At 56.7% G+C, this 12,734-nt stretch overlaps 1 protein-coding gene across 1 annotated transcript in view; it reads left to right on the plus strand.

The window, feature by feature from the left end:
• Positions 1–12,734, plus strand: part of ADCY3 (adenylate cyclase 3) — a 91,156-nt gene that overhangs the window by 62,670 nt on the left and 15,752 nt on the right. The window contains exons 3-9 of the mRNA XM_024198208.2: positions 1,958–2,088; positions 4,242–4,353; positions 6,754–6,881; positions 8,584–8,742; positions 11,273–11,435; positions 11,937–12,056; positions 12,528–12,670. Coding sequence (XP_024053976.2) covers positions 1,958–2,088; positions 4,242–4,353; positions 6,754–6,881; positions 8,584–8,742; positions 11,273–11,435; positions 11,937–12,056; positions 12,528–12,670 — 956 coding nt within the window. The remainder of the gene's footprint in view (positions 1–1,957; positions 2,089–4,241; positions 4,354–6,753; positions 6,882–8,583; positions 8,743–11,272; positions 11,436–11,936; positions 12,057–12,527; positions 12,671–12,734) is intronic.

Below are 12,734 nucleotides of genomic sequence, written 5' to 3' on the forward strand. Positions count from 1 at the left end.
TCCCAGTGTAGACATATCCTAAGCGACTTGACCGAGGTCACACCGTGAGTCGGTGTCAGAGCTCTGAGGCTAATGCCTTTGCCATGAAACCATCCTTCCTAATTTTAAGGCTTTAAATTAAACTGCAAGCTTTTGAGGCCGGAACTATCTTTTTATTCCACGTGTGTACAGTGGGGCCTTGATCCCTGACAGGTGCCTTTAGACACCACTGTAATATGATACCAGCAAAATATTAATAACAGCATTGTCGATGAGTCATAAAACGCCCCCATCCACCAACCACAAATCCCAAAGCAATCAATTCTTCATCAGATGACAGCTCCTCCCCCCCGCCAAAGTGCCAGATCTTTGTGTCTTGTAACCCATCCTGATGGAGGCTAAACCCATCTTCCTCTAGCCTGTGGCTTCCTCCATGGTTCAGTGATGGAAGTTCCTGTGTTTCTGTAGCCTGCGCCGAGGGTTAGGTTGGCTGGAAAGCTGTTTGTGACCATGGTCCGTCCTATTTCCTCCCTCTTGCCTGCCAGAGATGGCTCCCTTAGTGGCGGAAATGTAAACCTGCCCAAATGTCTGGCACTCTGGAGTTCCAACCCCGGGGGGTGAGCACGAGTGGGATTCTGGCTTTGAAACTGCATCCGGTGTCCCTGAGCGGGAGATTACTGTCGAGAGGCTGTTTATGCTCGCATTAGCCAGGGGCTGCACCCAAACCAGCGCGCAGCTCGGGACATAACACACTGCCCCTTTGTCCAGCCTGGCGATGAACCTGGGCTAAAGTTGCTCGTGGCTTCAGTTCCTTTCCCCCTGTCTGCTAGGGCATGTCACAAAATGAGCCCCCCAAGCAAGGCAGGATGGGGTTCCTGCTAGTCACCGCACTTTGTAATGTGGCACTTGGGGGTGAGATCTCTGGGGCAGAGACCTCGGGCCCGATCCTGGCTCCTGCTGCTTTGCATGTATGTGGCAACACAAAAGCAGCCAGAAAGCTGGCTCGGCCTGAGATTTGCTACGGGGTGTGGAAATCTCCAAGGGCCAGGAGTAGCCTGAATCCAGGGTGGCTTACACTAAAACCATGAACCTCCAGTGCCTGAGCGAAAGGACGAAGTTTGTTGGGCTGGAGGCAGTAGTGGACATATATGAACCAACTGCTAGAGGGGGACAGAGGGTGGGGGTTTGCCATTCACTGCAGCAGGAGCAAGTGAGGGGCGGGGGTCTCGCCAGACTAGCCGCTGAATCAGGACTCCGGGATTTGGCCTGCGGGTGTGGACGGGGGTAGTGTACAGTGCCGGTGTCATGAGGGGAAAGCAGCAGGGGCTGGACAGTGCGTGTGGGGCAGAGAATGCTGCCTTGTGAAGGTGAGTTTTTATGCTGCTGTGTGTTAAGTGGTGGAGCCTGGGTTGTCTCCAGTTCCCCCAGACACACACTCTCCCTGCTGCCCTGCTCATTTTCACTGTGTCAGTGGGGTCTAGTCTCTAGTGAACAGAGCACTGCACTGGGGCTCAGGAGACCTTGGGTCTATTCCCGACTCTGCCACTGGCCTGTTGGCTCTCCTTGGGCAAGTCGCTTCTCTGTTCTGGGCCTCAGTTTCCCCATGTGTAAAATGGAGATAATGATGCTGACCTCCTTTGTAAAGCACGTTGAGATCTGCTGCTGAAAAGTGCTAGGGGGTATATTATTACTATGGGTCTTTATCACAGAAGCAGCCTGGCACAGCTGGCCCGTGCCACAAGCCACACTGCCCATCCCAGAGGTGCAGCTAGTCACAGCTGCTTGGGCTGGCCTCACCCGTGTGAGTGTGTGATGCCGGCCAATTGTGTAATTGAACCCTGGGGATTTCTGTTGTGGCTACGAGTCTAAATGAATCCGCTTGGCTGGCAGCCCTGTCTTGGCACCTGCTGAGCCTGCCGGGCTTTGCTTTGATCTGCCCTGAGCTCTGATTATCCTCTTCCTCTTCCCTCCACCTCAGGAACGGCTGATGCTTTCCATCCTGCCCAAGCACGTGGCAGATGAGATGCTAAAGGACATGAAGAAGGACCCGAGCCAGAAAGAGATGCAGCAGTTTAACACCATGTACATGTACCGCCATGAGAATGTCAGGTAAAGGACACGCCTTGCTCCATGGGTGGAGGGTTGATCTCCATGTGAGACATCACTTTTATCATGGTCACCTTGTCTACACTCAATTCAGTGATGAAAAATGCGCACTGGAAGGAATACTATGAACGACCTATGTGCATTTCTGGGGGTTACATTAATTGTAACCACGCAGGGGAAAAAACGGGGCTCCATAAAGTCCAGGGCTCAGTGTCACAAAGCACACGAGATGTTAGGCTGCATAAAGAGTGGGATGAAGGATAAGACCGAGGCTATTTTAATGGCATTCTGTAAACCAGTGGAGTATGCTCCCCTGCTGCACTTCGTCCGGTTCTGGTCACCCCTCTGCCAAAGGAGGACAGAGCAGAAACAGAGGGAATTCAGAGATGGGCAACAAGAATAATTAGGGACCTGAGCAGATGTTTGTATGAAGAGTGACGGGAAGGATTGGGGTGGTGTGATTGGGAGAGGAGAGGAGTAAGGAGGGAGATGACCGGGGTACGCTGAGGTTGCTGACTGCTCTCTCCAGCCCAAGAAGGATTGATATCATCACACACAGAGTCTGGATCAGGCCCTTTCTCTCAGTGGCACCAAGAATCTTCAGCAAAACCCCAAAATAAACAATTCAGCATAAACCCAACAGCTAAACCAGGTCCTTTTTCCTGGCCCAGCGGCTGTGCTAGAGTCTTACTCCTCCAGGCAGCCCTGCTGCCCCAGTCCTCCTAGAGGCTATCTGCCTGGGAGTCCCCCTACTCCAGGGCCTGCCACCGGAGCCAGCCTGCTGCCTGTAGCTCTCCCCCGTCCCTGAGCTCTGTCAGCTTTATGGGAATCCGGTGTTCATCAGGCAGTCACTGGGGCTCTGCTTCAGAACAGGACTGGCTGGCCCCAGGCTCCCTGGCCTTTAAAGGGGCAGCCCCCCCTGTTACATACATGGAATAATGAATGGGGTAGAGGAGGTATACTGGGCACTCCGTCGTAATGCAAGAACAAAGGGGCGTTCAATGAATTTGAAAGGCAGCTGGCTCCAAGCTGATAAAGCAGCTGGCTGTCCTATGCAATGTATAATTAACCGGTGGAACTCACTGCCACAAGGTATCGCCGAGAACACAAGCTTAATAGGATTCCAAAAAAGACCAGACATTTGAGGACAATGAGAAAATTCACATTTGATAGGATGGGAAAAAATTGTGTAAGCAGGTATATAAACCCTCATGCGTCAGGGCATGCACCAACTCCCAAGTGACAGGGGTCAGGAAGAAACTCCCCCCCTCCACCTCTGAGGTAATTCCATTATCATTCCTGGTGGGGTTTCTTGCGCCTTCGTCTGAAGCAGCTGGTGCAGGGCAGTGTCAGAAAGAGTGTAATGGACTAGATGAAGCTGGTCTGATCCAGTAGGGCAGTTCTTATGTTCCTGGGAAAGCCCCAAGATTCCTTGGCATGAGGGGAACGGGGTGGGATATTTCACTGTCAGAAAGCCGTGGAGAATAAATGGCAGGGAAAAATCCAACCCTGGACTGCCTCAAAACTACTAGGTCTTCAGCATCGCTGCTGCCTCTGATTCTGGCTTTCTCCGCATTCCTCTGAGTGGCCCGTCATCCGTGTGGTGCTGCCACTGACCCAATTACACCAGGCTGGCAAGTCTCCCCGTGGGCAGCTGGATGGCTTCAGGAGGAGCGGGGAGGTCTCTGCATTGTTCCTGAGTGGAGGCCGGCTCTGGGCGATAGTCCCATTGTCACCATTGGAACAATTTCCCAAGGTCGTGGTGGATTCTCCATCACTGGCAATTTGTAAACCAGGACTGGCTGTTTTTCTAACAGGTCTCTGGCCTGTGCTACACAGGGGGTCAGACTAGACCAGGGGTCGGCAACGTTCGGCACGCGAGAAGCCGCAACCAGCACATTGCTCGCCCGCGCCGCTTCCCGCCACCCCCATTGGCAAGGGACGGCGAACCGCGGCCAGTGGGGGCCGCGATCGGCCGAACCTGCCACGTCAGCAGGTAAATAAAACTGGCCCGGCCCGCCAGGGTGCTTACCCTGGCGAGCCGCGTGCCAACGTTGCCGACCCCTGGACTAGACGATCACTATGGTCTCCCTTCTGGCCTTGGAATCTGTGAAACCAACTCATGTTTTCTGGCTTGTGTTCTCTTCTTTTCCCAGCATCCTCTTTGCTGACATAGTTGGCTTCACCCAGCTGTCGTCCTCCTGCAGCGCCCATGAGCTGGTGAAGCTGCTAAACGAGCTCTTCGCCCGCTTCGACAAGCTGGCCGCGGTACGTACTCACTGGTCTGGTCACTGCGGTCTGGACGCTCTGGTTCACAACCGACTCCGGAGAGACTGGCAGGCTCAGTACACCGCAGCAAACGCAAGCCTCATAGGAGGTCACAGCTTCTCTGCCACCTGAGTCTCCCCTGGGCTCAGCAGGGTCTGGGAATGCTATGGTGGCAGAGCAAGCAGGCTTCGCTCCTTGCCCACGGGAGGAGCCGTGCTGGTGAGCTCCAGAGGGGGTCATGTCTGTCCATCCCCGTGCAGAGTGAGGCTCACCAAGACGTGAGGCCTAGGCCTTTCACCTCCTGGTCACCTCAGGCTCCACCTGGCAGTGAGTGAACCTTGCTGCCACGCGATGGCTGTTAGCTGGGTTTGGCGGGTCTCGGCCGAGTTCCCCGTGGCCAGGGGTTCGCACAGCAAAAGCTGCCACCACTCTGGACACCATCAGCCTCCGTGGCGGTGGCCTCTGTGTAAAGGCCAAGGCCTGTATGAGCCTTGGAGACCGAACTCCCCTCTGACTCCTCCAGGGCAAGCGGGAGGCTGCTGAGTGGAGGGACACCGCGGCTGCCTGGGCGTTGTCGGTTTGGGGGCCCCTGGGCTGTCACTGGAGCCCTGAGACCAACGAAAGGTTCAGCCTGTGGAGGACTAGCCCCGAAGTGAGCATAAGGAGCAGCCCTGCCCTGCCTGCACAGGGAGAAGTGCCCTCCCCGGGGTGCCTGACACCCGCAGGCCTCACCCTCAGTAACACCACACAGACTGCAAAAAGGGGCCTTAAAGTGGGTGCAAAAGGCTCCCCCGCCGGTGCAGAGCTGGCGTAAGGGCTTCTCACCGGCCCTGCTCCCAGCAAATCAGGGCTGTGTCTCGAGTGCAGTGTACCAGGGCTGTTCGATGTTCCCTAGAGGCCAGGGAAGCGGACTGCCCGGAGGCTGCTCCAAGTTACACTAGGGGCTGGGCAGGGCCCTTCATGGCCGCAGAATACACGGAGTGCAGAGATGGCTAAAAGTGACCTCAGCCCCTCCATTCTCCCCCCCCCCCCCCCCCCCGGGGCGCAACCGAAAACCCCCCCCCCCCGCCAGCCGCACTGAGCTGCCGGGAAAACTGCCCTCTACCCTTATCCTTGGGGGAGGGAGAGGAATGGAAAATGAGTTTCTTTCTGCATGCCCTGGGGATGAGAGTCCTTGGACTCAGGTCAAACCCTGTGCCTGCTGCTGCTGCATGGGAAAGCGCTGTGGGTGCAAAGCAGGCCAAGCAGCAGAGTGGGAAGGGGAGATGGGGAAAGCCATGTTAACCATAAAGGGAGAGACATTTTCATTTCATTTCAACCTAGCCTAAACTCTGAGTCAGTTATCAGGAAGGGGAGCGAAAGGGGGAACAGGAGAGAGACAGAGGAGGAGGGAGAGTTGGCAAGGTCAGTAACAAAGGAATGCGGAGGGAGGAGAGCGGCACTGAAAGAGGCAGTGGAAGGGGAAGAGGGGAGAGGAAAACCAGAGACCCAGTTTCACCCTTGTGAATCCAGACTGGCACTTGCCTTTACACTGGGGTAACTGGGAGCTGAAGTTTGCCTGCGTATGTGCTGCGCGTTGCCCAGAGCACCACAGATCGTTAGCCCAGCCCCTGCCACAGGGAGCACGGGGAATTCATAACATACTAAAGCCAGTCACCATAACCTCATGATGAGCTGAATCAAGTCGGAGCAGTGCAGCCAGGGGGCAGGTCTGCCCCCAGCCCCGGTGCATAGTGCAGCTTGGGGCAGGTCAGTGCCTTTCCCAAACGGTGGAGAAGGGCAAGTCACGACCAGCGTTGCTGACGAGGTAGGATATCAGCATTGCCAACCCCGATTGTTCAAAAATCCTGAGTCTGGCTCACCAGAAATCACGCGATTGGCTTTAAACTCATGAGATGGTGTAAAAATAAGAGATTTGGCGTTCTTTTTATTTGCCTTCTGCTTTTTGAGCCTTTAGGGTGCCCTGGGGTCAGATTTTGAAGCCACGAGGGCTAGAAACTTACTTTTTCTGTAAGAATGAAGGCTGAAATCATCCCACATCCACCTGACTCCAGGAGCTGGGGCTTTAAAGAAAACAATAATTATTATGAGACTCCTGACAAAATCATGAGAGTCAGCAGCACTGGGATATTCACAGAGCAGCGCTGGCCTGCTGGGCGGAGAGGGTGGGGCTGGGGTGTTTCCTTCAGGGTGGAGACGGAAGGATTTGGGTGTACGTGAGCGGAGAGACCCCGGCTCCAGGGGCAGCGTGGAAGGAGGTGCAGAGAGGGGAGGTGGTGGAGGTGGCAGACAAGGGCTGGCAGAGCATAGAAGGTGGTAACGCAGAGATGTAGGTAGGAGCCTCTCTCCCAGCCATTACCATGTGGAGGTCCCATGTTGTGCTTCCCCCTGCTCTCTCAGAAACACCACCAGCTGCGCATCAAGATCCTCGGAGACTGCTATTACTGTATCTGTGGGCTGCCGGACTACCGCGAGGACCACGCCGTCTGCTCCATCATGATGGGACTGGCCATGGTGGAAGCCATATCGTAAGTGCCGCTCCCTTCGTCCCTCACTCTTCCTTCTCGGGATAGATGAGCACTTCCCCAGCCGCGTCGCTTCGCTGTAAATGAGCAGCGCTCACGGGGCTCCTGTAGCCTGTTCTGCGTCATGACTTGGGGTCCACCCATCATGCCCCTCTTCCCTCCCCGTGGCCAGTGCTGTCTGTTATCGTTGCTCTGGGCCGATGGCAGCTTTGTCCGGTTGTGACTTCGGGAGCGCGCGCTTGTGTGTGTTTAGATGTGCAGCCTTCATGTTGCGCTAACAAAGTTGGCTACATGTGATTTCCCTGTTGTGTTTTTTAAAGGATGGAAGAAGGGGTGGGGGAACAAGACTGAATTAAAAGAAAAGTCCCCTTGCTTTAGTATTGTGGGGTTGTACAAGTGTGCAGCACCATAAGGTTTGAATTTGAGTGTGCACGTACACACGAAATCTAGCTGTAGTCCAGGGATCGGCAACCTTTAGCACGTGGCTTACCCTGGCGGGGCCGGGCCGGTTTTACCTGCTGCGTCCGCAGGTTCGGCCGATCGCGGCTCCCACTTGCCGCGGTTCGCCGCTCCAGGCCAATGGGAGCTGCGGGAAGCGGCGCGGGCCGATCCCTGCTGTAGCATATACAGAGCTGCCGTAACTATGAGATGGGATTTTTAGGGGAAGAGATGGGATTTTCAAAGGCGCCTAGAAGATTTTAGGTGGCCAAACCCTTTGAAAATCCCAGCCTAGGTAATTCAGGACTCCCTAACCAGTGATTAGGGCGCTAGCCTTAGAGTTGGGAGATCTGAGTTCAAGTCTCTGCTCTGCCACAGCTGCCCTGTATGACCTTGGGCAAGTCACTTACCCGTTCTGTGCCTCAGTTTCCCATCTGGGCGATGGGGTTCATAGCCCAGCCTTGCCTTACAAGAGTATCGGGAGGATAAATACACTGAAAATTGCTAAGTGCTCAGACAGGATGGGGCCAGATATATACCTAATATGGAAAAAGTGGTATTTTTACCCCTGTCCTATAACTGAAAAACATCCGAAGAGATTTTTTTGCCCCAAAATTCACCTTTGAGCTGAGAGTAGGGATTGAAAATTTCAGCCAAAAGAAAGATTTATTGAAAGCTTTGAACACGGCTTAATTGTGGGAGTTATAATGAAAGCTGGTTTGCAACTTCAGCTGTAGGAATGAGGATCCCTGGGGGCACGTTGCCTAATGGTTAGAGCAGAGGTCTACACATCAGGAGTGCTGGGTTCTGGTCCAGACTCTCCTGTTAACTCACTGCATGACCTTGGGGAAGTGCCTATCTGTAAAATGGGATTAATGACAGGTAACATGTTCGAAGGCATCTGAAGTGACGTGGGACGTTCCTTTGCCGTTCAAGACACGTGGGTGTTTTTGACCAGGTTGCCTGATACCCACCCCCCGAGGAAGGTGGGTTGTGAGGGTTAGTTCATTGGTGACTTTACACCAGAGGAAGATCTGGCCCCTGGCGTGTCTGCACATGAATGTGTCAGCCGGGGCCAGACTCCACTAGACCAGCATCAATCCTCGTGTCTTTGGTGGGGCCTCTCCCGATTGGATCTGTCCCAGTATCTCTGAATGCTGCCGAATGCCCTGCCAGGGTGTGGGGGTGAGGCTCAGCTGGGGGACTTACCTGCTGAGACGTGGATCCAGCAACCTCTCTGTGTGACCCCTGCTCTCCCCTCCCAAAGCTACGTGCGAGAGAAGACCAAAACGGACGTGGACATGCGGGTGGGGGTCCACAGCGGCACGGTGCTGGGTGGCGTGCTGGGCCAGAAGCGCTGGCAGTACGACGTGTGGTCCACAGACGTCACGGTGGCTAACAAGATGGAGGCCGGTGGCATCCCAGGGTGAGTATCTCCAGGTGGACGGACAGCCCAGGCTGAGCCTTGGCAGGGGGGTGGGGAAGCCTGCAGCGGCTAGACAGCAACAGGGCCAAAGGGGTGTCGGTCCATCTCCGTCCCCTAGCCCTGACATTCACCTTAAACCTGTCCTGTGTCTCCACTGCTCCAGCCCTGTGACGTGGCTTGTTTTGGGGTCCCTCTGGCTAACCTCGGTGATATCAGTGCCGGTGCTCACCCAGTGCTTCACCGCGTGAGGGCAAGAGCGTGAGACCCCATAAGTAAGGCTACGTTTTAGTCACGGGTATTTTTAGTAAAAGTCACGGACAGGTCACAGGCAGTAAACAAAAATTCACGGCCCGTGACCTGTCTATGACTTGTATTATATACCCCTAACTAAAACTTAGGCCGGGGGACGTGGGTGCTCTGAGGGGGCAGTCCACGGGTGCTGGGGGGGGGGTGGCCCGAGACCCCCGCTGGCGCTGGGGGGTGGGAGGGTTGGCGGGGCTGGCAGGCTCCCTACCCGACTCCGACCAGCATGTCCCTGCAGCTCCTAGGGGGAGGGGCTCCGCGCGCTGCTCCTGCCACAAGTGCTGGCTCTGCAGCTCCCATTGGCCGGGAACCGAGGAGCCTCCTGGCCCCTCTGCCTAGGAGCTGCAGGGACTTGCCGGTGGGAGCCGGTTAGCCCACACCCCCCAGGTAAACACCGCCCTGCACCCCAAACCCCTGCCCCCTCCCACACACCCACACTGCTGCTGCTGCGGAAGTCACAGAGGTCACGGGAAGTCACAGAATCCGTGACTTCAGTGACCTCCGTGACAGACACGCAGCCTTACCCATAAGAGCACCGTCTGTCTCAGACTCACTGCATTCCCCTCCCCTCGGTCTTTGTTAATAACAGCACCTAACACTGTGCAGGACTTGGCCCTGCCTCCATTCAACTCCATTGGCTGCACTGGGAGCAGGATCCTGGCCAAAAAGAGCAGAATCCCGATCCTGTCAGCTCCCCGCAAGCAGGAGCTGTGGCGAGGATCCGGCCAGGACTTGCCCTCTTGGGTCCCACGCAGTCCCATCTGGCGCCCAGTGCAGGATTGGTCCCCAGGGCAGATCAGTAGGGTTTTGTGCAGTCAAGTTTTACATGTCCCAGGTGATGTTCTTCTCCCTTCTTGGTGTGATCTGAGGGAGGGGCCTGGAGCTGGCAGAGACAGAAAGGTGGAGCTCATCAAGAGGGCAGGCTGGGGGGAGCAGGACACCTTCCAGAAATCCCAGCCTGCCTTGTCCCCAGCACCCAGAAGTGGCCGTAATAACCTAGCCAGGCTCCTATGTGGTAAACATCCCAGGGCCACATTTGGAGCCAGTTGAAGTCAATGGGCTTCAATTCTGATAGAGTATTTCCCAGAGCCCCCCAACATGCTATAAAACCCCCAGAGGGGTGGGAAATATTTACCAGCTCTGGCGGAATTCATGCCCTGGGAGTCACTCGCGCTGCGTTTGTTACAAGGGCGGTCCCTGTGGGCTGGGGGGCGTGGGGGTGGCCCATGGTAATCGGCAGGGCCTGGAGGAGCGGGGAGGTCTCCGGAAGGACGGTGACTCTGGTTTGGAAGTATTTCCTCTGTGGCCGGGTGCCCTGCAGGCCTAGCTAAATACAAATACAGCACAGCACACCCGGTTTTGTCACCGCTAAGAAATTACAGCCATGGGGCAAGGAGCAGCCAAGTGCAGCCGGCTGGAAAGCCACGAGGGTAACAAATCTGCTTTCTCCGGCCGGGGTCAGCAGCAGCGCCCTGGATCTGCCTGGGCGGAGATGCCAGGATTGATTATTAATAACAAGAATAGCCATTTAGAAGGGGCGACCGCTCTGAAGCGCTGGGAAATCATCGGAGACAGCCAGACGCCTTGGAAGGGACTCTGAGCAAACCTCAGCTTGGAATGCCCCCCCGCACGCGGGCTCCAGATTTGGATTCCCCACCTGGTGGCTGGAGCCAAATGGGGCCTCGTCGCAAATAACCGGGGAGGGTCCCGTGTAGAGGGATGTCGGGCGCAGGGATGGGTGGGCTGATGGCGCCCCGTGGGCAAGGCGGGAGGTGTTCCACGCCCTGGCTCCCGCTGGCTGATTGCGCCCCACCCATCCCGGCCAGGAGTTGGAAACGGCTTGTCAGCAGGCAGAGTGCCGTCTCCTTAGCAGGCCAGGCTGTTGTGAGCACACCAGCCCCTTGTTCCCGCCCCACTGCTGGGCTCTCAGTCTGCTTCTGCTGCCCCAGCCGCCAACGGGTCAGGTCCTGGCTGCATCTGCCGTTGCGCTTCTGCCCACCCCCCGCCGAGACATGGGCCTTTGCTTTTGCTCAATCCATTCCCACCTTCCCCATGGAAACCAATCGCTGCTGGGACCCAGGGTTCTCAGTCCTGCCTCCTTCCCCAGTGGCTGAAGAGGGCGAGGGGCTTTGTGTGGATCCCTCAATACCTTCGCAAAATATCCTCCCCAAAACCTGCCGAGTTCAGCAGGGGCCTGACTGATGTCTTCTTCCCACCCGGCCCACAGGCGTGTACACATCTCCCAGAGCACCATGGACTGCTTGAAAGGGGAGTTCGAGGTGGAGCCCGGTGAGGGGGGGACAAGGTGCGAGTACCTGAAGGAGAAGGGGATCGTCACGTACCTCATCGTGGTGCCCAAGCAGCCCCTCAAGAATGGGATCAACGGAGTGGTGAGTGACCTTCCTCCTCCTCCAGCTCCTTTCATCTCCCCCGTTGCCGCCCCCTGTTCCGTGGCCTGCCCTGGGCTCCGTTCTCCGCCTTGCGAAGGCCTGTCTCCATTTCTGCCCTTCTCACGCATGCCAAGAGGTGTGAACGCTTGGTCCCATCCTCCTCTCTCCTGGCTCCCCATTCCTGTGAGCCTCTGATTCTAAAACCTTCAGCGCTCCTGTCCCTTTCCTGAAGAGACTGAATCCGTCTCTGCTGTCCGTAACTTCCACTGCTCCTTAATAACCACCCTACGTCTTCCTCTGCTCCAGTCACTCTCTTCCCTCCAAGACACCCCCTCTTTCCCATATTGGAAGCCTTGTGGGTGAATTTCACCCCATACAGCGGGACCAGCATGAGGCCTAGGCAGCATGGCCAGGAAACAGAATGCCGCATCCCGAGTCGTCCCCCTTCTTACGGCCCTCGGTCCTGGTGGCTGAATTCCCACCTGCTCCTTTGTGTTCTAGAAGCTGTCCCTGACGTCCTCCCATGGGAACTCCCCGCTGCTGATCAACACCAAGGAGTGTAACGGCAGCATCAACACCACCTGCACCACGCCCGACGAGGCCGAGGAGCTGGACACCAGGGTGAGAGCCGCCCTGGGGAGAGGGGAGGCTGGGGAGGGGAATTGGCACCCAGCAGCAGCAGGGGAGCACGGGGCGACCCCCGGGCGTTTAGAGCCGCAGCAGGCTCGAGAGTGAGCACACAGGGGGGTATTTGTTACCCCCGGGGTTTGCTCACCCTGTCGAATTCCGACACAAGGAGAAGGGCGACTAGTACTTGGGCCTCGTACTTCTCTGCCGGGATATGAATGGACCTGGCCACAGTGACCCTCGCCCGTGTGGGGGAGGGGTGGGGTATTACTAAGATTGAGGGGCCAGGTCCTCAGCTGGTGGAAATGGGCTGCCTGGAAGTCGGTGGAGCAAGGCCCGTTTACACCCAGGCTGGCCAGCGGCATTCAAGAGGAGACGGCCTGTTTCTCAGGGTGCACTTCTGGTTTTGTCAGCCAGTAACCCCAGGGGTTTGCCTTCGTCTGACTCTCCCCTCCCCCTTGCCAGGTGGTGAACCCCTCCTTCCCCAACCCCCGGCGGCGCCTGCGCCTGCGCGACCTGGCCGAGAGAGTCGTCGACGCCTCGCAGAACGAGCAGGAGCTCAACAACCTGCTCAACGAAGCCCTGCTGGAGAGGGAGTCTGTGCAGGCGTGAGTGGCCCCAGCCTCTCCATGTCACGGGGGCTCCCCAGTGCAGCCCGGCTACAGGGACCCA

The sequence above is a fragment of the Terrapene carolina genome, unplaced genomic scaffold (genome assembly GCF_002925995.2).
Source record: "Terrapene carolina triunguis isolate 2854851 unplaced genomic scaffold, T_m_triunguis-2.0 Scaffold228, whole genome shotgun sequence".
NCBI classification, from domain to species: domain Eukaryota; kingdom Metazoa; phylum Chordata; order Testudines; family Emydidae; genus Terrapene; species Terrapene triunguis.